General features: G+C 37.3%; 1 protein-coding gene across 1 annotated transcript in view; it reads right to left on the bottom strand.

The window, feature by feature from the left end:
• AHR (aryl hydrocarbon receptor) overlaps positions 1 to 25,314 on the bottom strand; it is a 47,249-nt gene extending 21,935 nt beyond the window's left edge. Inside the window, exons 1-2 of the mRNA XM_070615836.1 lie at positions 25,179 to 25,314; positions 13,432 to 13,619 (exon numbers count right to left, since the gene is read on the bottom strand). Coding sequence (XP_070471937.1) covers positions 13,432 to 13,619; positions 25,179 to 25,243 — 253 coding nt within the window. The 5' untranslated portion in view covers positions 25,244 to 25,314. The remainder of the gene's footprint in view (positions 1 to 13,431; positions 13,620 to 25,178) is intronic.
• Positions 25,315 to 27,178: the final 1,864 nt, after the last annotated feature.

Here is a 27,178-nt window from a genome sequence, read left to right as displayed (position 1 = left end):
ACAACATTTTCATGTTAGAAGTATATTTTCTGGTAAATCGTCAGTGCATGTGTCACACTGGAATCTTACTGCCAAGTTCTTGCCTTTGCAGAACTTAAACATGCCTCTTTGAAAGAAGAGGCTCAAAACTCAGCCTCTGAATAGAATAATTTCAAAAGGCCAGAGAACAGATTTCCCTAGGCCATAAAATAATCTGAGGTAAATTAATTGACCTAACAGTTAATCAAGACCAAAGGAAATGCTTAATCTTTTCTTGTTGAAAGGTAGAAGAGAGAAAGAGCTTTTCTCCCTTTCTATTCTGTACATTTCGTTGGTGCTGCTTGCTTTCTAATGGCCAAGCTTGTCTGAATGCATTAAAACCTCACAATGTCAGGGTTAACTACACTTTGCTACTTTTCCTAAGCTCCAGTATAAGGCACAATTTAAGAGTTATACCAAATATCAATAAGATTTGCTTTTAAAAAGAAAACAACAAAATCAAAGCCCTTAAGATTATGAAAGTAAAGTAATCCTAAAAGTGTATAAATATTAAGTGTCAAATTTAAAATGTCTACATTATCTTATTAGGAATCTTTTAAAATTAATTTTTCATCAATGGGATTGATGTCAGTTCCAACTAGAGTTACTGGACCCCTGAGAAGCTGAATAAGAAATGAAAGAGACCATTCATCTCAGAGTAACTCACAATTTTTTCTGGTCTTGTACTGGGGATATGAGCCAATGTAATTAGACATTAGACAGACTCTGCCTTTAAGTTGGGAATATAAGCTGTGGAAATGAAGAACTGGAAAAGAATGTCAAAAATATTAAGTACCAGAATGGGATTTAATTAAAATATTACAGGAACTTGAAAGGGAGCAAAAATAAAAAGAACAAACGCTTTCTAAACAACAACACTTAGAATTCTAAATGTGGGAAGGACATATTTAACAACACAACTCCTGCTCAAGTAGTAAAGTAACAATGCGTTTTCGGGAAGGATCACCGGAGAATTCTACCAAAAGTAAACATATTTCTGTTGCTCTCATGTTTAAGGTTAACAATCAGCAAAAGACTTATGTGAATATTGTGCAAAGATGAGTCTAGGAAGGATGCACTCCTTTCCCATTCTCATCTAAAAAGAATACTAATGTGCCTTTTTAGAAAACTTATTTTATGTCCTGGCCTCTTGATCCAAACTATGTAATTTTTGCCCTTCCACCAAGTTTGTCCTCTATTTCTTGATCTCACACAGACCCCCTCTCCCTTTGTAAAATTGCTAGAAGATGTTAATTACTACTACTCACTTTCACATATACATTTCTTGCCTTGATTAGAAAGCAATAGAAGAGTAAGAAGATAACGTAGGGTACTGTCATCAGTGCTACTTCCTACCATCTGAGTGGTCTTAATTTCCTTAGCAATAACATGTGATACGTACTGAGCACACACTGTATGGCAAGCAGCTTCCATGTATTATATCTTATTTAATCTTCTTAACAGTCCTAGGAGACTGCCATGATTGTCCTTTCAATATATTAGGAAACTAAGACTTACGGAGGTTAACAAACTTTCCCAAGGTCACAGAGCTTTGTGTGGTAGGTAGCCCAAGGTATGCAGCTTTGTGTGATAAAAACCCTGGCAGCCTGACCCTAAGTGTGTGAGCAACTACCAACCACCTACCAGAGAGCTCCCCCTAGGCTAACCACCTGTGACCTTCAGTTTCCTCATCTTTAAATGAGGACCATGATACCTCTGGACACAAATTCTAGTGAGGGCTAAAATAACATGCAGAGTATCTGCATAACGCTTCGCATCTATAACTGACAGTCAACAAGACAGACAATGGGCTCTATGCTGAGTTCACACACCTCCAACCCATTACAGAAAGCTGACAGTAAAAGTGCACACCAGGGATGATTAAGCATTTTCTCATCTCTCAACAGGGAGCATTAGTGAGTATCTAACAGCACTGCTATGACAACTATACAACCTAGATTTGGAAAGACTTCAAAATTGTAAATTCTTATGAAAATTATATGCATAATCAGATATACAGGACACTTTGAACATTACACTACTGGAATTAAAGACATAGCAGTTCATAGAAACAAAATGTGACATCTGAAAATAAGTCACGAGCCAATTCTGCTACTTGGGAAGCATTTTGCTGTACTGAACAGACATTTGTTAAAATCTTCCCCATCTGCAGGATCACCACACCTTCCAAAGTCTAAGCAAGTGACTTTGAGCTGTCAGTGGAATATTAAAATAAACCATCAAAATATTTCAACTATTTCCTCACTGAGAGATCACTGAAGCAATTATACAAGGAATAATTTAATCTAATTGATGATGGAATTTAGAGTACAAACCTATCACAGCATTATCAAATTGTCACATTACCTACTGATTCAAGTCTTATTACCACATGCATTTAACCATATCCATGTTTCCTAATAGGGCGACTTCCTTCCTAATACACCTAAGCTCAGACTTCCACCTCCCCACAAGCCAGATATTTCCTCTCCAAAAAACACGCTCTGAATTGTTCAAGGGAGAAATTCATGAGCAAGAAATACTGGCATGCGGTAAACTATATTTTGTGTTTTGTTACTATAGTTTGTACTTAAATAAAAAGATGGCATGATAAATGTCTTGCCAGGGAAAAGCATAAATCTTTTAAATCTCTAATTGTTGATATTAATTCAATTTATTTTATAATAATATTTATTATCCTTTTTGTTACTTCTGGCAGGAAAAGTTAAATTCCATTCCCACATTGATATAAGAATAAGAGAGAAAAGCTATCACTTATAAAATTCAACCAACTCCATAAACTTTTATAAACTAGAAAGGGTTAAGTAATGCAGCATTTCTTAAATATAATGAAAATATCTCCAGTTTGGTTTAGTCTGGTATGCATGAGTATTTACAAAAAATTTCCAAATAAGATAGTAATTGTACCTAAAGAGAGTTTCTTCTACATACTTCAGGGTAAAAGGTAGATATTTCACTTCAGTACAAGGTTTTCTTTTTGTAAATGAAGTGTTCTTTTGAGGGAAAGACGGAAGAAACAGAAATTAAGAAAACTATGTTATATTCTAAGTTTCTAAGAGACAAAGATGAGGCCTACACAGTTCAGTTCCCTCAGAGGATATTGACAGATTATTATTTTTTGCCTAGAAAAGTCTAATTACCAAGGCAGAATAAAAGTAAATTCATTTTTTTAAAATGCAAGTGTTAGTTTATATCTTTATGAACGAATGTACTTTGTATAACTAGGGGTTACTGTCTTTTTAGCAAATCTAAAAAACATCATTCTAAAGCTGAAAAAGTATTTAAAAGTTAGACCTATTCCTACTGTCAACTTTGTGGAAACTGACTTCCAAAGATGTCACTTAACATCTTTCCAGTTTTACATTTAGTTATACGCAATTCTACTGTAACTATTATGTTAGATCTCTTCTGAATGAATGGAACCAACGAGAGCAGTTAATTTACCTTTGCAGTGGAATGAGCTGCATTTAGCTTTCCACATATACAAGAGGGGAACTCAACCTGCATTCTAAGCAGTAGAATTCAGTCAATTAGAGCAGTGATTCTTAAACTTTCATAGACATTAAAATCACCTGGAAGGCTATTCAAAACAGTGCTGGACCCCACCATCTAAAATTTCTGATTCAGCAGGTCCAGGAGGGGGCCCCACAGTTTGCATTGCTAACAAGTTCCCAAGTGATGCTGAGGACCGGTGCCACATTTTCAGAACTAGTGACTTACGGAATCAGGATTTAGGAAATAACTTACAAATGTTCTGGATCTCATTCCCTCATATTTTCTAAAACTACCATTTCTCTGCTTAAAGAGTGCACTTATTAAAAGGAATGTCTTCAGGAAATAACTCTAATCCCAATTTTATAAAAATGAAAACAGAGGCATATGATCTAAGACTGAAACACAGGACAATAAAGAAAAATTCTCTCTATATAGTAGCACACTGTCCAGTTTATATCCTCACCAAAGCAAGCTACGTCACTTTCCCCTGAACCATGTGTCTAGATTTGAGTGTGCCACTTCTGAAAAAGAAAACAATATGGGGAAATAAATTATTACATACTACACCAAAAGGCTAAAAAGAGTTTATTAGCAAATTTCCATCTCTAAATTGAAATACAAAATTAATTCTACAAAGGGATTCTCAAATGATATTAAGACCAGGTCCCTAAAGAGACCTACGCATATTCAAAAACAACAAAGTTCTCCATTAAAACAAAATATCAGTATTCTGCAAGAAACAATGACAATCTATATAATTCTAATTATAAAATTTACTTCACAAATCTTATTTTTAGGATAAATCCACTACAGATTTAAAACACCAGGCAGACAAGCCTTCGTATCATCCATGCTGAGAAGAAGATGACTGTGGAACAGCGAGGTTAAAGGTCTTATTTAAAGCCACAAGATTAGTTAACTGAACTGCCTCCATGTCTCCTGCCTGCTGGGGCTTTCATTACATGACACGCTCTCCCTCCCACACTAAGATCAAGAGAGGGAATGCTGCTTCCATAACACAAGGACGAGAAACTTGAAACTAGACCTTATCAAGAATCCAGTTGACACAGAATATTCTGTAAAACTGACCTTAAAAGGTACCCCCACATCATGTGGGCAAATTTAAGGCTGAAGAAAGAAGAATTCAATACAGGCAATTTTAGGTTCATGAAGTTGATCCCATGTGATTGCTTGTCTCCCTTCTCAGCCTCCCGCTGCTGACACCTGAATGGCTTTATGCTAGACAACCAAGGACCAGAAATTACCTCATCTTAGTATTTTTCTGTATGGACTGTAATTTCAGTTTAGTTTACACTTTCACATGCAATTTTCTCTTTGATCCTCTAATTTAACAACTTGAAACCACAAAAGAAGGCACCTTTAAGCCAACTTATTATTACGGAGGCACAGGTTCATATTCCACACACATACAGGCTGGCTTTCCTCCACCTCCACCCATCCTTAAAACACCTCATCTTTGGTATTTTCTCTCTTCTTCCACATGCTCTCCCACGGAGTAGTTTACTCACTTTCACGGTTTAAAATATTATTCCAACTACATTATAATGACTCCAAAATCTACATCTCCAGCTATGAACAAATAAATGAATTTGAGCTACTGATTAAAAATGGTTGATCAAAAAGTCAAAAGGCCGTAAGAACGAGATTTAAAATAACACATAAATATGATCACTAAATAAAAATGACTAGCAGTAATGTAATTATGTTTCATTACAGACCTTAAAGTGATTAATTTTATATCTTAATATAGTTTCTAAAACACTATAAGAAGAAGATGTTGTATATTTCCATTAACCAGATCACAAAGCCTCACAAAAAAATCAAATAATTCAACTACATACATTTAAAATCTGTATTTGGGAAAAAAAAAAATAAACTGCTAAAAGTTAGCTGGCTTTAGTGTAGTCACGTGTCGCTTAACAGTGGGGAGATGTTCTGAGAAATGCATTGTTTGGTAATTTCATTGTTGTTCGAACATCATAGAGTGTACTTACACAAACCTAGATGGTACAGCCTGCTACATCCCTAGGCTATATGGTACTAATCTTACGGGGCCACCGTTGTATATATATGCGGTCCATCTTTGACTGAAATATCATTATGTGGCGCATGATTCTATTAAGCCAGTGGTAATCTTCCTTAGAAAAAGAAATATAAAGGCATAAACTTATGACCAACTGGACCTATTCATGGCCAAGAAATTAAAGATCCCAGAGTCATATAACACTAGGTAATGATCAAAGAGAAAATCCATTAATGCAGTAAATTTAAAAGAAAATGGGGCCAGCCCTGTGGCTCAGTGGTTAAGTTCGCATGCTCTGCTTCGGCAGTCCAGGGTTTCACTGGTTCGAATCCTGGGTGTGGACATGGCACCGCTCATTAGGCCAGGCTGAGGCAGCGTCCCAGATACCAGAACTAGAAGGACCCACAACTAAAATATACAACCATGTACTGGGGAGATTTGGGGAGAAAAAGTAGGGGGGAAAAAAAGATTGGCAACAGTTGTTAGCCCGGGTGCCAATCTTTGAACAAGATAAAAAAGAAAAGAAAACAGGAAAGAAGCAAATCACATAACAAAGGATGTAATGAGTTTAGGTTCAGTTTGAACCTCTGATATGTATTTGTCACTCTTTTACAATACTTGTCAAAGCAAACAAAAACACTCAGAGATGAATGTGTCCTATGTAAAATATCACAGAGTATTAGATTTATTCACAGAATCTAATGGATCTTATACTCTAAGTTAGACTATCTGAGGACAAGAGAGATTAAATTTCTGATCCAAAGAGATCATATTATTAAATAGTAAGAGCCAAGATTTGAGTATCACTTCAACCTGACTCAGTAAGAATATTCTACTATCCTTTTTATTCATCCATGTTTCAATTTGTATGGATTTGATTACATAAAGACCATAAATTAAAATTGAAAAGAATCACTAAATTTTATAGTTTTAGTTATGGAAAGTATCATGAATGTTTAGAGTTTCATGTCTTAGAATGAGAATTCTGGGAAAAAAATACACAGCTAAATTACAGTCCAAGATGGATAACACCACGGGTAAATGAAACTCAACACTACGTATTTGGTGATTTCAAACATGCTGATCTTTCAGGCAAACAAACCTACTTTGGATATTTCTAGAATAAAGAAATCACATTTGCTGCAATCCTGTGATAGCAAAAATTTTAAAAATTACTTGGCAACAGTAATTTAAAAATTATAGCAAAGCAGATGTAATTAATATACAAATTCCATGAATGAAAAAAGCACATATATATACAAACCCATTACACTTTATAAAACAACCCTTAGAGAGCTTTTTATTTAATTCATTTTTACTGCTTGTTCAAGCTCATTTTTGGCGTATATATTTGTCTTTCAAGATAATGTTTTTGTTACACAGATACAAAAACAGGATTGAAATTCAGAGAAACACAAGCTGAAGATGAATAAACACAATAGCTCTCTTTCGAAAACCTAATGAACTGGAAATGAACTGTTAAAAGTATCTACACAAGGAAGACTAAGAAAAGAGCACACACAATTTTTAATTTAAAATAAAGTCAACAAATATCCATGGTAAACAACGATGTATAATAAATATTAGATCACCACATAATGTAAGTTAACTGTTATCCTCTCCTCTCATAGTGTTTTCAGGCTTCGTGAATTTAAAATATTCCAATATGTAAATACTACTACATGCTTTATAAAATGGTGATTATTTTAAGCATGTATAATGACAAGACTCAGATTTTCTCCTCTATCACCTAGTTTTTAAAATAACCAGAAATAACCTATGACAGCTGCAAATGCAGGACTTTGGAATTAGAAATTCAGATCTCCAAACTCACTTCTGTCAGGCGTAACGTAACCTAGACAAAATCATCTTTTTCTTGTTTCTAAGTTTTCCTTTCCACAAATTAAATTTATACATCTCAATTATAAAAACATTATAAAGAATAAAAAAAAAAGAATGATTCAGATATAAGAGGATGTAAAAGATTTCAGTTAATGATTATATTTTAATGCTGCAATATGTACTATGAACATTTTATTGAATTAACACATACTACATGCCACTGACCCCTACTATCGTCTCATAGAAAGAAAACTTTTTGACCTTTTATACCTCATTAGAGATTTATATCTCCACAGACTACATGAATTAGTCCTTCTCGAATTTTTAATTTTGGGGATTGCTGTCAAAAAGTAGAATAATTTAAACATAATACTTACATGATGATGAGCATTTTAAAAACTGATAACGAAATCTAATTCGTTTTTTAATATGCTGAAATTGCTCTTACTAAGAATAAAACATTACCATACTGACTCAGATTGGTCAACAAGTCCACTGTCCACTGTTTGATCCTGGCATCAACTCACACAATATAAGAGGAAACAATCTTTTCCCTTAACACCAACCAATTTCAAAGTCTGAGTGGTAACCACTCAAATCCTAGTCTCCCTTAAGAAACTATTATTGATCCTAGTCATTAAGTTACTTAAACTTATTAAATATTTTCCATCTCAGAGGTAATGTGCTATTTGAGTTTAATACTCATTTAGTGGTTAACATTCTACTCCTTTTTTAAATTATAAGAGGACAGTTTAATCTTACATTCTGGGATTTGGTGAAAAAGTTTGAATGAAATGTTAAAGCCTTTAGGCATTCGGTCTGTATCTCAGGGACGACGTGCACATGGCCTTGTCAGGCCACAGCTCCACCTGAGCATTTAGCTGTCCTCAGGCTCCCTTCTAGTTTCTTTTAATCTATCCTGAAAGGCAAAAACTGCCCTTTACACCACGTTTAATTGCCAATATTAGAAAATAGCAATTCTGTATTTTTGTTATTTTCTAAAAACAGAAAAGACTCTACAGAAATACTTCAAAGATACAGATTAGAGAAGTCTTCACAAAACAAAAGCAAGCCGGGAAGAGAAGGTAACACAGAAGAGCAATGTTACGGTGGAAACTGCACTTAAACAGTCTCTACTATCTTCAATAATCTATTATTACTAGTACATTGTTATTAGTCACAAAATATGTCTAAATGTGTTCATTATGCAGAAATGTAAAATAAAGTATCATCTTATTTTGAAATTTTTAATCTATCAAATTCACAAAGGGAGTGATTTTTTTTAACCCAGAGTCCTATTTGTGCATCCCATCTACACTGACAAAAAAATGTACCAAGATCGCCAGACTGCTGAGAAGCACAAAAGGAACATCCCGCAAAGAAGAAGACGACCAGTGGCCCAGGAACAGGATAATAAATGTAAAGCCAAGGGAAAGAGCAAAGAGTATGGCTGAGGAACACAAAGGGCAATACCGAAAGCACCGAGAAAGGGTACTGTCAATAGCAATTGGTTCAAAAAGGATGATACAGGTTTGACATTTGAATCCTTAAATACTTCTACACGTTTCACTGAATGAGTCAGCCAATTAGAGACCATGTGAAAAATTTCTTAATGCTAAAATTCCACAAAACAAATATTTCTTGCATCTGTATATTTACAGATAGAGAATAAAATAATTGAAAGAACCAATAATTGTAACTGGCTATTAACAGAAAGAAATACCAAAATATTAAAACCTTAAACCAAACCCTAGTAACATATTTCAAAACACATAATCTAGAATTTCAACATGAATTTTACATTGTTTTTCAGATATAAGTTAGTGAAATTAAGTTAGTAAATATTTACTGAATGTCTACTATGGGGCAGGCATTATTTATTCTAAGTGTTTAAGGTACAGCATTAAACACACTATTCTCAAGGAGTTTCCATTCTAGTGAGAGAAACAGATAAGATATGGTATGTTTAAGTGCAGCGAAAAAAATAAAGGATTATGGGGGCCTGCCCTGTGGCCTAGTGGTTAAGTTTGGTGTGCTCTGCATCAGCGGCCCAGGTTCGAATACTGGGCACAGAACTACACCACTTGTTGGTGGCTATGCTGTGTTGGTGACCCACATACAAAAACACAGAGGAAGACTGGCACAGATGTTAGTTCAGGGCGAATCTTCCTCAAGCAAAAAGAGGAAGGTTGGCAATAGATGTTAACTCAGGGAAAATCTTCCTCAGCAAAAAAAAAGATTATGAAAATGAAAATTTTTATAATCATTACTTCGTCTGTAGCATAAACAGAGTACAAAATGAAAAACAATTCTCTGAGTTTTATTGTCTAGAATATTCTACAATTCAACAGTTTTCAAGGATTAAACACTAGAATTAGATTCCTTCGATTATTTCTTTAGTTGAAACCAAAATTAATAACTAACAAATCTTCTAATCTTTTTACTTCTCTTGAAAATGTCCCCTAAATGTTCCATTATAAATATTTAATATGCACATTTTTAAAGGATTGTGCATACTGTATTTGTCAGTTTGAGACACCAGACCTTGAGCTATCAGAGGACAGAAACCTTTTTTCTCCCTCTTTTTCTTTGTGAATTTAGCACCTGCTGTGTTTAGAATAAAGCACAATCTTGAATTACAAAATTTATTATAATTTCAATTTAATAGTGTCAAAGAAACTGCTTCTAACTTTACCATAACTGAAAAATTACTAAGTCTCGCTGAAGTATTTCAAAGTTATATTTTAGAATGTTTTGATTAATTAGAAATGGGTAAATATTAATACTGCACTTGAGTGTTGCTTTTCAGACAGTCATAGCATATAGTCATGGCTCCAAAGTTTAGGAACATCCATCCAAATTGGATTATTTAAACTTGCAATAAATAGATGTATTTTCTTGGAAAAATATCTATTGTTACAGTAAAACTTGAGTTTCCTTTCTAACAAGATTGTATGATTACTCGTTTATATTGTTCTTTCCGCAGGAATTCACACACCCCCTGTTTGCATCCTGTTATTCACTCAGAGCTTCCCTTCACCTCGCTATACTGTTTCCCTAACAGTGTGAGAGTGGTTTGAACTGCACACAAAATCCTACTCACTGTGGGCATGCTCCATGTCTCCTTGTTGGCATTTGCTATTTGTTCAGATCATAAGGATTATCTTGAAAATGTTATTCTCTGTGTCCTCTCAAAATATTACTTTGTCTCCTAGACCCCTGGTGGTCTGGAGAAGACTTTGGGAGCTTTTTTACTGATTATTTCCCTCACCTTCCATCCCTGCTCCTGTACTGAACAACTTAAGAAACTGCTTAGGGTGCGCACTCCACTGAAACCCAAGCAAACACATTTACAGTCGCCCTACAATTTTGTACATTTGGATTTGTCTTTCTGAAGGCAAAGAAAACTTTTTTTTCAAAAGTAATCAGGGCATAATCAAGGCCAGGTTAAATCACTGCCTCAGACTCACCTTGGATGCTTAATGAAAATATAGATTCCCAGGTTCTACACAGAACCTACACAGAATCAGCATAAAAGGGGCATGTCCTAGAATGTGCATTTTAACAAGCTTTCTAGGTTATTCCGACGTACACTGAACTTTAAAATCAGTAATCCAAAGGACCTAAAACTAAAGATAGCATAATTGATGAAGGAATGACACAAATAGGGTAATCAGATCCTACTGTCAAATACACTGAACCAGAATAAAAAACAGACGAACTCTTTAATGAAGAGCTAAGAAAATACTTGCTAACTAGTGAGAACTGCATGATGAGCCCCACTAAACTACGACATTCTTTATCAGGCAGACTTTGGAATTTCCTGTATCTGAGGAATTGAACAGGACACACACGTCTAATCATGAAACACACACACATATATAAATGTATACACTAAATATACATATATTAATGTGTGTGCATATATGCACACATATGTACAGACATACGCACACACTGCCTAGAAAGTAGTAATTAGTACTTAAGTGACACACTGGCTACTCTCTAAGCAGCTTCAGTTCGGCTCCACTACCTCTAAACAGGAGTAACCTATACATTTTTTCTCTTTTTAACACATCTATCTAGCTTGATTGTCCATTATAAATGAGCAGGAAATGAAAAGGCAAAATGACTCCGTCAATACATCTTTACCAGAGTCAAGGAATGCCTCCTTGGCTTCTAGACTGCAAATTCTCTAAGGCCAGAGACCACATCTTACATGTCATGGAACCCCCACTATCATGGCATCAAGCAGTAAGCACAGCATGTGAATAAATGCTGAGGATCAGGACAGCATTCCATGAAGATGGGAGCGGCCTCGAGGTTACAATCTACAACAGGGGCTCGCAAACGTCAACATGCATCCAGCCCCACCACCAGAGTTGATAATTCCGTCAGTCTATGGTGCGCTCCATGATCCGGCATTTCTAACAAGTCCCCAGGTGATCCCTAATGCTGCCTGTCTGGGGACTACATTTGAGAACCACACATCTAGAGAAAAGTCCACAGGGTTTTGTTAGATATAAATGGTTCCTAGAAAAGAGAAGTAATTGACATATGGTCAGGAAAAACAATATAGGGAATCTGGAAATTTCGGGTCTAGCTCCAGCTCTCTCACAAATTGACTATACAGCTGATACAGACACACCACCGAATATCATCACATAACTCATCTTGATGATGATGGGTCTAGAATAGATGAAAAGTGAAAATTCAAAGACTTTTTATATAGAGCAGAGAAAATTTAAGTGTCTACTATGAACCTTTAAACAAAAATCTTCCCTGAAATTATTATCCTCAAATCAGTGGATATTACTCAGATCACAATTGTTAAACAATACAGCTTTTATCCAAAATAAAGAACATAGAGCAATCAAACAAACAAATAAATAAAAAGATGCTCAGACTAAACACGTCAAACCATCTAAATATAAACCTAAAGGGAAAAAACTGTTTCGCAATACTCTAAACACAAATTACAAACTCAAGTATCTGTCAATGCGTCTAGGATAGCAGTATCAGCAGCACCTGAGAGCTTGTCAGAAATGCAAAATCTCGCCATACCTAAACCCCTTTCTTCTTAACAAGATCTCTATGTGATTTGTAGGCACATTAGCACTGATACAGGCCACTGAGATTTTATTATTAATCCTTTACTAGTGTTTGTAAAATAACATGATATATTTAAAAGACTGATCATTTCCTGAAAAAATCTATTTCTGACATATAAACAGATAAACAAGAGACACTGAGGAATTATTTTACATGAGAAGACACAACGAAACATTATTTTCAAATAAAAACTTCCATTTAAAGTACTTTATGACTATGAAATACAGTATGATTAAAAGGTAACAAATATCACCTAGCTCAAATGCCTGACTTTACAGCTGAGTGAATGAGGTACTACAGAGACGTTCACTGGTTTGGTTAAAGTCAAATAGTTTGTCAGTGGTACAATGGAGACTGAAATCCAATTTTACTGAAATTCTAATGAAATGCTCTTTCCAGTGCAAAAAAGATTTTTAATTACATTTTCCTGGAGTAAATATACAGTTAATATAAAGCTGTAGAAGTATATATAATTTTGAAGGATAAATGAAATGACATCTATAAAAACATATTGATGGAAACCCAGTAAAAAATATCATAGCAGTTAATGTGGTTTATTCTTTCCATAAAAAGAGAGACTTTAAAAAACTGAATTTGAAGAAATGGAACTGGAAACTGACATACTTACTCTGAGCATAACTTCCAAACAGAAGACTTTCAAAGAATGACACCACATACCATTAAAGCGGCAGCAGCTGTTTGATGAATGACTGTGGAAAACTGATTTTTGGAAATATTAAAACTTTGGCTTTGCCACTTAAGTTTTACCACACAGCAATAAAAAAAACTTTTTCACATATGGCTGATTTTTGCAGTTTTCAACACAGAAGCAGAAACAGCCATATTCAACCTAAGTATTTTGTAGGCGATTACGGAAAAATTAAACCCTTCTGTCTTACCATCAAAGAAGCTCTTGGCTCTTAGGTAACTGACACTGAGCCTAAGAACTGAAAGTTTGTCCAGCTTATTAATAACATCTTGTGGAAAAGGCAGAAGGCTGGCCAAACGGTCCAACTCCGTGTTAAGTCGGTCTCTATGCCGCTTAGAAGGATTGGACTTGATTCCTTCAGCTGGGACTGGCTTGACGCTGAAAAACAAAAAAACACCAGGAAATACTTTAAAATATATAAAGCAAAAATTTCTATTGCATTACAACATCTCAAATATTTCTCTAATAAAACAAACATCTAAAATCTACTTGAAGTTTACATAAATCCCTTCAAAATGCTTGGTTTATATCTTAAGAAAAACAAGGGAATGCATAAAATTCTTTAAAATGTTTTATTAAAAGCTTAGGAAGTCATCATGGGAAAATGCAGTGCACGTCGTATAGACTTCATACTTCATTTACTTCATCCATTTGTGGTGTAGTGACTCCCAATTAAAAGTCTACCAGGACTCTTTTTTTCCCCCTCAAACACAGCCATTGTTAGGGGAAGAAAAAAACGAAATCTGCAATAAATTATGTGACAATTATGCTTCCTTTGCTGTCTTCACACAAGAAGCATCTTGGAATCATTTATGTTACAGATAAATAAGAGCGACTCTAAATAAAAAGCTTATCTCCATCATCCCCAGCTTCCTATATTTAACTTTCAACCTGTCAGTGACGACTTCTCAAAGCCCTTCTGGCACCTCCAGATGATCCTCCCACCAGCCAGTGAGGTCCTCCAATATTAAAGAAGAAAAAATTTGACTTTAGTTCTTTACACTTGTTGACTGACTAGAGGTTAACTAGTGATTCCTGGCAAATTTTGCTTTTATGACTAGTCAGTAATTCTACTTGACTATTAGCTTTCACAGTTGTTTGTTTCAGAAAATTCAGTGAAACTCCAACATTTAGCATGACTTTCATCTGGGAGAAAAGATATTTATGGTTAGGAACAGAACTTGAGTTCAGAAGTGAGCAACTGGACTTCGCATAAAGGCAGTAGCCAGGATTTCAGAGCAGAACTTATTATTTAAAGTAAAATTACAGCTCTTCAGACACCCATGCTGAAATATAAATAAAGATATTAAAAAAAAACGAAGTAATTTTTAGATCATGCCTCTGCAACTTTTCTTTTGCCATAAAAATAAAGAATTATCTGGAGTATTCTTATGATGAAGACATTTTTTTCCCCAGTTTTATTGAGAAGACAAAGACATTTTTGACACTGTAAATTACAGTATCTTAACAAGCAGAAATTGGCTTGAGCACGGTGATATTAATTTGACTCTAGCAAAACATTTCTAGATAATTTACGTTTCCAACGTTATATGTGGAAAGGTAATACTTTATGCAAAAAGATGATAAAAAGCAAATATGAAATTTTAGCATGATTTTTACGCTGTCCCTACCAAGTCATTTCTTCAGAAGTTGTCTATTTCTATTTTTTTTATTACAGTTCACGTTATTTCTGCAAAAAGTAGGGGTAATAAATTGGTAAAGTAGCATATATACAAAATAAGTCAGTAGACACTTTCTCCAGACTGTTGGCATACCTGCACACGTAACAGACATTGGTGACTGTTCCTCCAGCTATCTTCCCCTAATCATATTCCATTTACAATCAAATTCAAGTTACTCCTAATGACTACATTTCTACAATTAATCAACTGAATTTCACCTTTTACCTATAATGCAAGGCTCCCTCATTGAATAATTCTCCACTGATTAACCACTTGTTAACACAAATAGTTATTTGCCCCTATCATGTCCTGGGCAGTCCAAGAAAACACTCCTCCTAAATATTCAAAAAGGGTTATGAGAGCTAAGTACAGCGAGCAACTGCTTGAAAAAAGATTTTTAGACAAAAGGTGATATCTGAGATGGGTCCTGAAAGATGAACAGGATTTCAGGAGGAGGCATGACGAAGGAATGGGGAACTGTGGGAAGTCCCCTGTGTGAAGCGTGAGGCACATGTGGCAAGAGACAGGAGAAGGGGGAAGCTGGTTGGGGCCACACTGTCTTAACAAATCTTGAGCACCGGCCAGGTGCCAAGCACAGAACACTTAGCACTGAAGAAAACACACTAAAGGCTCCTGTTCTTAGGAAGCTTATATTCCAGCGGGAGGATACATAAAGAAAGAAAGCAATCAATAAATAAACAAACAGATACCTTTTCAGGCTGGTAAGTGTTAAGAAGAAAAATAAAGCAAGATAAGAAACTAAGGAGTGACGAGGCTGCTGGTTTTGATAGCCTGCAGAGGTCTCTCTGATGTGATGTTTCAGCAGAGACATGAATACGATGCAGGAGTGAGCCATGTGGGTGTCTGATGAAAAAATGTTCAAGCCGGAGGAAACAGCAAGTTTCCTCCCAGAAACAGTGTAAAGTCGGACTTTCGTATCTAAGAGTCATCTTAAGCTTCTAGCTCGGGTTTACATGACCAGTGTTGTGTTTTACTAAGCTGACTCTGGTGATGGAGAGGATGGAACACAGGGCAGACATCAATGATGCCAGCAGTTCTTTCTAAAATATAAATCCATGTCATTCCTCTGATTCAAACCTTTCAGTAGCTCCACACAGTCCACTTTGTCTAGCCTAGCAAACAAAATCCTTCTTGATCTTTCTACAGCCCCTAACTACTCCTCTGGCCTCATTTCCTCCAGCTAAAGCCTTCCTTGTCCATTATACTCCAGAGTGAACAGATTACTTAGTTACCAATAAGTACTGTGGTGCTTTCACACGTTACTCCCCAGAATCTCTTGTTCTGTCTCACCAGCTACAAAGTCCTGCTTAATTAGATCAGTTTTTTTTTTTTAAAGAGTTTATTTTTCCTCTTTCTCCCAAAGGCCCCCGATACATAGTTGTGTATTTTTAGTTGTGGGTCCTTCCAGTTGTGGCATGTGGGATGCCGCCTCAACATAGCTTGCTGAGCAGTGCCACGTCCGCGCCCAGGACTTGAACAGGCGAAACCCTGGGCCACCGAAGCGAAGAGCGTGAACTTAACCACTCGGCCACGGGGCCGGCCCCTAGAACACTGTTTAAAGTCCTCCCTGGCCTACTCACAAAGGATACCTCTCCATATACATCTGTATCTTACGCATTTAATGTAAATGTCTTATACAACCATTCCATTAAGGAATATTCTGTGCAGATAGCATTTCCCATAAATTGAAAATGAAATCCAGTCTTGCACTCTTGGTAGCTCTCCAGTAATGATTACAAAACACTGGGGAGAAGAGAGGAACACAAACACTGAAGCAATACAAGCTGACATGACACAGAGAGAAGTAACAGTAACAGTATGAGAAAGAAGCTTAAAGGTATTCTTCCACGTGGTGTTGCTGCCTATCTTGTGCTGGCTTTCAGCAGTATTCAACCCTGCACTAGAAGAGACTGTTTCTTTACACAATGGACACTTGTCCACAGCTCTAATGTATTATTGCGCACACTATGGAATATTTAGCATGAGATCAAATTTCCTAAGTCAAGTGTTATGTAACCTATAAGCTTATATTTGTCTGTTGCTCTTATTACTACGTAAACAAGTATTTTTGTATCCCCAGTGCTCAGCATAGTACTTGACACAGAGTGGACTCTCGATTAACGTCTACTGCTTAGGAGTATTCAGAAAAGAAATGACTGGAGCTGACCAACGGAAACGATGTAAGAATAGTAAGTAAGGCCTGGCTTGAGATACTTAAACATTGCATTTGTGCCTATTGCAAAGTCCGGTACATAGCCAGACTCAAATGTTCACTGAACTGAACTGACTTGCTGACTGACTAGGTATAGGAAGTAAGGGAGACGAAAACATTGAGTGAGAAGAGGGCGCAAATAACTGGAGTTTGTAGCTTAGGATAACAATGACATTTCCTAGAGGAAGGTACACCAAACTAAGAGAAAAAGAGACTTGAGGACAGACCTCAATGATACCAACATTTAGATACAAGGTTGAGGAAGAGGCGAGGGGAGGAATGATAAGACAGACAAGAACCAGGGTAGAATATTTTGGAGACCACAAAATAAAGTCAAATGCACAGAGAATTAAGTAAGGTCAGGGCGGAGAAGTCCCCACTGGACTTGGTGTTTCAAATCCACTGTTGTTAAAGTAATAGATTTAACACACTTTTTCACTGATTTTGTGAGAAATATTTAGAATATTTTGTGAAAATGTTTCCTACTTAGCCACACATATTGAAGATACACAGAATAATTAAAAAATAGAGAGTAACCCTACATCAATCACACTTGACTTGGGTTATGCTAATACTTTTACTTTTGTATTAACTTTAAGTTTATGACAAAATATACTGACAAAAATTGCTTTAAATAGAAGGCTACACTTGAAATATAAACAAACATCCCTGTAAGATTGGATTTTGGAGATCTGGTGTTCAAACATCGGCCGAAATGAGACACCATAGCTGTTCATCAAGCAAAGGAACAATTTATTAGTTTTTTAAACCTAAACCTCAAAAATCTTGTCCCAACCTGTAAATCAAAATTGTTGTGAAATCAAGACTCTAGCTGACTGCAGGCCATATTTGTGTTTTAGGAGCCCGGCATGCTGTGAGTACTGGTGGTGACAGGCCCAACAGCGTGTCCAATGCCAGTCTGAATGCTATCTTAAAGGCTTTTTAATATCCCAATCTAAAATGTCTGTTAGGCTCACCACTTGTGCCCAGTGTTTGAAACAAAGTGGAAAATTTAACCACCTAGTTTAATCATAAATTACTGTAATTGTAAATGTTTATATTTTTATATGACATTTATCATAAAACCTCAAATGACATGCAAAGATACATACAGTTTCAGTAACCCTATGAGATTAAAGTGACATTTTCTAACAGAGATTACCTATCACAGTACTGCGTTTGCTGTATCAGCTTTTTCCTCTCAGCGATTTAATCTACTCCCACAGCTTCAGTCTACTTGTTTATCTTTATTTCCAGGCTCTGTACCTGGATGTCCTCTCATTCATATTTTCCAGAATTTGGGCACTCCCTTCTCTGCATCTACTATGGTACTACTCTCAATCCAACAACTAGGAAATTGAAGTATTCCTCAGTAAATCTATCATACCAACTACACCCAATTAAGCCCAACTCTTAAACCCACTCATTCTTCATTTCCCTCCCACGGCAGCTTCAGTGTGTACTTATTTATCTCTGAATACAAATGTTGAATGCTTACAGTCATAAATTACATGCTTAATGTAATAATGGAGAAGTGATCTGTGACACAAAGTCAAATATCATTGTTAGGCTGAATCCAGCTGGATATTTTATTTCCTTATATGAGGCAAAAAACATCTACAAAAACTTCTGAGAATTTTGGCTAAAAGTCACTTTTAATGAGTTAGAATTCTCCGGCGACCACTCTCCTGCTGCCACTCTACAGCTGTGATGGGTTTTTCCCTTCTTTTTGCTACTCCTAAGGAGAAGCTATTAAGGTATAAAAAGCACATAGTCTCTAGCACAAGACTTTAACAGTGAAAACCTGGAACATGAAATATGTCCTAGAAAGCACTGTTACTTCCAAAATCCTAAAAAAAATCATTAAGAATGTTCGTTTTTTTCCTTTTCTTCTATGAACGTACACCTTTTTTTTTAGTATTTCCCTTGAAACTCACATAAAATATATCTAGTATATCAAAATCATGAAAACATTAAAATTTTAAGTGGTACTTAACTGTTAAATTAGTAGATAATTCTCACATACCTACTATGTGCACAGACTTTGAAGCTCTGGTTGCTACAGAGACAAATAAAACATAAATCTATCTTTAAAGAGCTTATCTTTCTTACTTAGGAGGAGATACATTCTATAAAAAGGCAAAATCAAACATAATGTTTTGTTCAATAACGTATGTGCCATAAAAGTCATGAAAGTCAGAGCTCATGGACAGGTAGAGAAATGGGGCAAGATTTCAGGGCGATGTGGCATCTAAATCAGGTCTTAAAAGACAGGTAAGGCGCTTCTGGTCTCATGATGGCAGAGTACGTAGTTTTTTGCAACTACCCTTCTCTTCCCGAAAATCATGAAAAACAAGGAAAACAAAGAGACAGAAACACAAAGTCTGTCTCCAATAAATTTAAGAGACAGCTAAACTCAGATATAAATAATATGAAGATGAAAAATTGGTAGAAAAGAAACCAATGACATCACAGAAGGAAATGTTATCAGTAGTGTATTACTTTGCTTAGCAGTAAACAATATTTACAGTTATAGATGCAACACCGAAAACGGATTTAATCCAAAATTGTGATAAAATTATATTGGGAGGATAAAGAAAGGTGAAGGAGAGATGAAATAGTGCTAATAACCTTAGCTATCAAAATAACACGCCAACAGATAACGCCTAATACACTGAACTTAAGACAGCATTATACATATATTATTGACTTTTTTCATGTGCATGTGTATTTAATAGGAATACTTTTCAAAACAATATTTCAATCAAAAAAGGGGAAAAGAGCAAACTGAAAGATATATGACAAAGCAAATCAAAATGTAAAGGACACCTCGAGCAGAAAAGTCTGCGTGCACACACACTGTTACTAATACAACACACACATACACACGCACACCCACACACAATCCCAACATGTAAGTTCAATTATCTACCCCATCTTTCTTGCCTATGAAACTGACAATATTTTTAAAGCAAAAATGCAAAGACATAGGCACTCCTACAGGCTACCAATAGGAATGTAAATTTTTTGTAGAGTAATGTGACACTATGCTCCAGAGCATAATATTTGACTCAACCTTAAAAGTTACCTTTGGACCCCAAAATTCTACTTACAGAATTTTTCCTACAGAAATAACTAATAACTTGCATAGAAATTCATATATCTCAAGGGTATTCTCTGAAATACTAGTTAACATATTAAAAGGCTGGAAATAACAGAATTTTCCCCAAAAGAAAAATAGCGAAATAAATTGTGGAACATTAACAGAATAGAGGACTACACAGCCATTGAAAACAATGTTTTAAAGGAGGCGACATATGTAGCAAATCAATCAGAGGGAGGAAAAGACTCTCGGAGGAAAGGGCGCCAATGCAAGTATGCAGATAGGCAAGCACAAATCATGCATGGGAAATGGTAAATAATTTATTTCAGAACACTAACCATTTGAGAAGAAACAGTGGACAGGAAAGAACTGCCTAGAATATGGGTGTGCCATATGCATCACTGAACTTCATCACCTGAGCAGTACCGTGGAGCTGGTTAAGAACATAAGCTTTGGAGCCAAAGACCTGCAACCCGATATTCAAACTCAGCTTTTTCATCTACTACCTGACAAGTGAATCTGAACCTCAGGTCCCTATCTAGAAAACTGAAACAATACCTTTTCATACCACGATTATAAAAATGAAATAAAATGATGATGTATGTAGGGTACTGTGCATGCTTGTAGCACAGTGAGTACTAATAAACAGTAGTTCTTTTATATTAAACCACTATGCAAAAAAGTAAATTGTAAAAGCAGTGTGGAAGTAGAAAGTTACCATTGTTAAAGATTTGCATGGTACTTATTTCCAAGTAATTGCTTAATTATATCCATCAATAAGCATGTGGGATGTAAGTTTATTTGCCAGTGGAGTAGCATATTTCAGCCATACCCGTAATTGAGAACATAATCATATACTGCCTCTTACTGTTTCACAGGAGAATTGACTGTCTGTGATAATCACAGACAAAAATTATTTAAAGACTAGAATTTGTGTCTCTGTTTCATTTCTATCATTAGCAGTCCTCATAATTTATAAAATGCTTTTGCACTGCTAATTTTAGCTGTGAGAGTGTCAGTGTAAGTGCTGACTGTCCTGCTTTACTGGTCAATCACTTGCTCAGGTCTGCAAAAGCAAGGGAAGTAGACTTCACCTTTTAGTTTAGACCTACTGCTGCCATTTATTTTTTTTTTATTTTTTTATTTTTTTTTAAAGATTTTATTTTTTCCTTTTTCTCCCCAAAGCCCCCCGGTACATAGTTGTGTATTCTTCGCTGTGGGTTCTTCCAGTTGTGGCATATGGGACGCTGCCTCAGCGTGGTCTGATGAGCGTTGCCATGTCCGCGCCCAGGATTGGAACCAACGAAACACTGGGCCGCCTGCAGCGGAGCGCGCGAACTTAACCACTCGGCCACGGGGCCAGCCCCTGCCATTTATTTTTTATAAATGTTACCCATAACTAAACACTTTGACTTATTTCATAGTTCCAATTCGTAAGAGCCTCTAAGATAGTCACTAGGTATAAACTATTTAAGTAAAGCTATTTGAAGAAAAATGATGGTGGAGAAATAATTATCTAACTGAAAAAACTTAGCGTATTTTAGAAGCTATTTAGAAAATATCACAGTATATTTATATGAAACATTTTCAGTGAAACATTTTCAGTGAAACATTATTCTACGTAGTAGAATAAAATGAGATTCATGAGGTTTAAATAGAATGAACAACAATTTAGAAAATACAGAAAAGAAGACAACGCTTTTATATTATATTAATGTTATGAGTATGTTAACAAAGTAAAAAGGATCAGCTAAGGTTGGGAAGTTATTTCCAGTTCTGACACTTCATGATGGCTGCTGGCTTGATCACCACTATTGCTGACGTAATTTTTCAAGTGTAAATGTCATTTACTCAAAACCTACTATTTGCCAACATTCAGTACTAACATTCCAGAAATACGGTAAATTGAAGTACTGCTATACCTATCTTCAAGAGACAAGATAACTAAACAAATGAACAAAAATGCTTTCATCTCCAAAGAAAGTAAAATAAAACCAGGACTTAAGTAAAAAGTATTTTGGGGGCCAGCCCCGTGGCCAAGTGGTTAAAAGTTCTGAGTGCTCAGTTTCAGCGGGCCGGGGTTCGGATGCCAGGTGCAGATCTGCTCCACTCATCAGCCATGCTGTGGAGGCATTCTACATACAAAGCAGAGGAAGACTGGCACAGATGTTAGCTCAGGGCTAATTTTCCTCAAGAAGAAAAAAGAGGAGGATTGGCAATATATGTTAGCTCAGGACGAATGTTCCTCACACACACACACAAAATTTATTTTGTTTTGTTTTTATTTTTGATCAAGGTTATTAAGTACAGAACAACATTTTAAGGAAAATTATAGCAGAATCTATTCCTAAGGGTATCTTTGAAAATTTCTTTAAGAACATGTACCGGATGCAAGGTTGCTTCAGATCCTTAAATTTCCTAACTTTCATTACTCCAAAAAGAAAAAGGAAACATTTACTGAGTATCTACTAGGTACAAGATACTTTAGTGGGATAAAATCTAACACATTTAGAATGTATTTCCTACTAATACGATAATTTTCAATGTCAGACTTGCCACTAGGGGGAGTTTATCTTGTTTAATATAATTCAACTGACGATTGGAAGAACTTCAGGTTAAAATTGTCATCTTCTTGATTCCAAAATTTTATGGAATTGTATATTCAAATGGCCATCTTACTAACAGTCACATAATTATGCTACAATATATTTTCTCTTTCAGGAAATAAAATGGCTATCATCTAAGGGGTCAAAGTTAAATAGATCTCAATAGCATTTTTAGCCTAAACAAGATGTATTTTTCTGACAACGTTGGCATATTTTAGACCCCATTAGCTCCAAGCTGTAATTTAGCTAAAAAGTTCATATTCAACTTAATATTGAGTTTAATGGTCACATTCCTAAAATGAACTTTGATTAACTGTTTATAAAGTTAACTATTTTTCATTTGGGTAAAAACAATTGATAAACAATTCCACATGATTCTGTAAATGCCAGCACTAAGCGTTTCTTATGGAGCAATGTAGTGACATTTTAATGCATTTATATGATTAGAAGTAATGCATGGTGCTCAATAAAGATCTGATAAACGTCTATACTAACTAAAAAAAACAAAATGAGGGTAAATGTGGGAAATGTTTTAGTTATATTGTAGTACAAGAGATTATTAAATACAATATGTTAAAGTCTTAGGAAGTATATTAAGATGTTAAGATGAAATAATAAAAGGTACATGTTACCTAAAAAGAAAATGTAATACGTTTAAAGGGAAGATCTTTAATAAAAGGTTAACTAGGAGCCAAAAATAAACTTTATAATGAATAAAAAATTAAGGTTTTTGATTTTTCTTAAAAAAGTCACCTAAGGTCCTTTTGCAACACTGACTGAAACCCACTAACTTAAAAATCCATCAGGGAGATCTTCAAGTTTTCTGACCACACACATAAAACCCATGATACCTCTATTATGTATTATGCTATTGTTTTAGTAATTACATAGAACAGGCATTTGTAATGCCTCTCAATGTTAAATAACCATCAAGGTTAAAGTCAAATTAGGCAAATACATTTTTATATAAGAAACCACTCTACAAAATGCATGTATTGTAAACCAATGTCACAGAACAGCCAAGACAGAAAATTGCTGACTCGGCAGTATTCCTAATGTCAGCCACACTGCAGGCTAAGACTTCCAAATTTTAATCAGTCTATTTATAGATGAATATCCTCTGTTAATGCCAAGCCTAGTTCTGAAGAACTGTGATCACTGAAATTCTAAAAGGAAATGAAAGCTCCGGAATAATGAAACTTTTAAACCAAGTTACTGATTTTAAATAGAAATCTTAAACTGTTATTTTTCTGGTTTGGATTAGTGACCTAAGTTTTAAGCAAAATGCATACTTCTGACTTGCTCTGACCAAACCTTTAACATGTTCTTAAAATTGTTTAGGAAAATCTGAAAAATGGGAAGTAAAGTAATAGGAATAAACACATGAATACAGCCAACTCAACAAAAGTGAACCTGTCTCAAGCACGGATTTTTTTCTGAAAAAAAAATTATTTTACAGTTATTTGCCATCTCACACAAATAGCTCACCAAAACAAACAAAAAATCTAAGTTTGTCATCGTTCTATTAGAATTGACAAAACTTTGCAGCAGGGGAAAAGCAAATTAGAGAAAGATGCTTAGAAGGAAACGTCTGTTTCAATAATTCCAGTTCCAAATCTTGTATTTTACACACCCTAACACTACCCCAAAAATGAAACGAAAGCTCCCTACAAAGGTGGCTGAAAACACAAATCCCCCACTGTATCCTGTCCATTATACTCACTCACACCTGATACCATCTCTCTACATTTTACCAATATGGTCACATTGAGCGCTACAAAATTATTGCCAAATAAGTAAATAAGAGCCCAACGGAAAACCAGGTGCACTGGCCCAAAAAATACCTTCAGAGGCACCCAGCCCCTTTCTGCACACAGCACGTGTTCAGCTCTTTAAAACATCTCGCCCTACCGGGAACGAGAATTATGACCGTCCTCTAACCTAACCGATGAGGATATTAAAAGTGGAAAGGGATTTCAAGCCGGACTTAGGTTAAGTAATCCACCAGCCCCACATAGCCGACCAGAGCTGTCAACAAATTAGGACCACAGCAGAGAGAAGAGAGCAGCAAATGGGTGGGGGTGTCAGAGGGTGCGTGTGCGCTGGGGACAGGCGGGACAATTTTTAAAATGCAATAATTCAAAAAGGGAAAAGCCAAGGCCTGGGTCTCTCAACCGGCCTCCAAATCTCGATTCCACGGGCTGTGTCCGGAACGGACCTAATCCCCAGCCCGCGGGGATTTGGGGTCGGAGGGCGGCCGCCCCCGGCACCCGCGCGCCCACCCCTCGCCGAGGACGCGCTCCCGCCACTCACGTTTTCTGCACTGGCTTCCGCCGCTTGCGACTGGCGTAGGTGATGTTGGCGCTGCTGCTGTTCATGGTGCCCGACCGGCGGCGGCTCCTCCCCGGGCGCGGGTGCGGACGGCCCAGTCCCCGGGACCCGGCGGCGACTCGGACGGCGGCGGCCGGCGCCGAGTTCCACGAAGCCGCTCCCGCCGCTCCACCTGCGTCCTCCCCGGGCGGTGGCGAAGACGCCGCGCCCCGCGCGCCTTGGCTCCCGCAACCCCGCGCGCCCAGGTGAGCCGCCCGGGCCTGGCGCCGGAGGGCGAGGGGCGGATACCGGGGCGCGAGGCGGCGCAGGTGCCCTCTACACCGGCGGAGGCGGCGCGGCGCTGCCCACAGGTGAGGCGGCCCGGGCGGAGGAGGAGCCTGTTTGGAATGCCGGCCTGGGTCGCGCGCGGTGCCGCCGCGCCCCGTGACCGTCGCCGCGGCCCCTTGGGTAAGGGAGGCGCCGCCGCGCTGCTCCTGGGGCTTCCCCGATCCTGGGTGCTTCCCGCCCGCGGTGCTCGGACTCCGGCCGCCACTCCCGGTGCCACCAGCTTCCGCTCTGCTACGCAGCTGCCCCTGGTCTGCGCCAGTGGTCCTGGGCACGCTCCCGGGATGGAGCGTCGAGTGCACCCGCACGGCGTTGCCTCCCGCCGCCGCGCGCACCGGCTGAATAGCAGCAGCGCCCCCGACCCCTCTCCGGCCCCGCCCAGCCCCTCGTGGCCCCGCCCCTCCCGATTGGCCCCGCCCTTCCACTCCGTCTCCCTTGAGGGCCCCACCCTCCGTGCACGTGGTTACGTAAGACGTAACGACACCCCCCAGTAGCCATCTTCTTGAGGTCGTGGAGTAGCGTTCCGTGGCCACGTTTGCAGCCCGGAAAGAGGTGTGACAACAGGTTACGTCTTGTGGCCAAACGTTTTGTAGCTAGATTATCTCAAGGATAGACATGCCGGATAGTGAGCTTAACTTCACCTATGTGAGAGTCAGTGACTCAGCTAACCTTTGGCTAAGGATTGCAGTGAGCTGGCGGATAACCAGTGGGACTCTCAATTTTCCTAGAGGGGAAGGCTTCAGGAGGCCACATCTGAGTTAGAAGGCTAGGAGTTTCCTTGGCGCTTTTTTTTCTTGTCTCCATCCTAAACAATATATCTCTTCCTTAGCCAGAATAACTTTGTTATTTCAATAAGGTTGAAAGGAAAGAAGCAAGGAAGAAGGGAAGCACGTGGCATTTGGGGATAAGTAGTTTGGTATGGTTGGACAGAGGAGATAGAAGTGAAGTTCTGGAATTCTATGATCAAATCATAGAGCCTTGATAAAGAGTTTGGATTTTATTCTGTAGGCATTGGAAACCTTTTAAAGATACTTAGCGGGAAAAATGACGTTCTGGTTTCTTGGAAAAGTCACTCTAGGAGGAAAGGGCAAACGATTACAGGAGAGCAGTAGTGGATGCAGAGAGAGTAGTTCAGCAGTTGGTGAAATAGTCCGGGCAAAAGCCCCGGGAAGTGGCAGTGGGGATGGAGAGAAGAGAGAAGATTCAGATGATGATAGAAAAGGATAAGAAAATAGGGGAAGAGAGAGCAATCTCAAACGGCTTCAAGATTTCTGACAAGAATTCTGTGCTGTTAACCAAGATAGTGAACACAGAGGAGAATGTCTGCTTTTCAGGAGCAGAAGGGCGTCCAGATTAAGATATCTGGATGACATCTCACACCATACCCATTCCAACGTTTTAAAATGACTTCAAGCTGTTTCCACCTGGTAAATTTGTTACCTCCACTTCGGCGCATCAATAAATTAAACTCATCATTTTCTTTAGCTGAACCTTTGTCATTGGCTCTACCATTCTCCACATCAACCTATGAATCATGTTCAACTTGTCTGATACTTATGTCTAAATATTCCAGCAAATGCTATTAAATTTTCCAAATATTCTAAATATTCCAAATTAGAAATATTTGTAATTTTAATTTCTAATTTCTAATTCCAAAT

This window comes from Equus przewalskii, chromosome 4 (genome assembly GCF_037783145.1).
Source record: "Equus przewalskii isolate Varuska chromosome 4, EquPr2, whole genome shotgun sequence".
Lineage (NCBI taxonomy): Eukaryota > Metazoa > Chordata > Mammalia > Perissodactyla > Equidae > Equus > Equus przewalskii.
The sequence above is the reverse complement of the archived record's forward strand: the minus strand, read 5'-3'. Positions and strand labels throughout refer to the sequence as shown.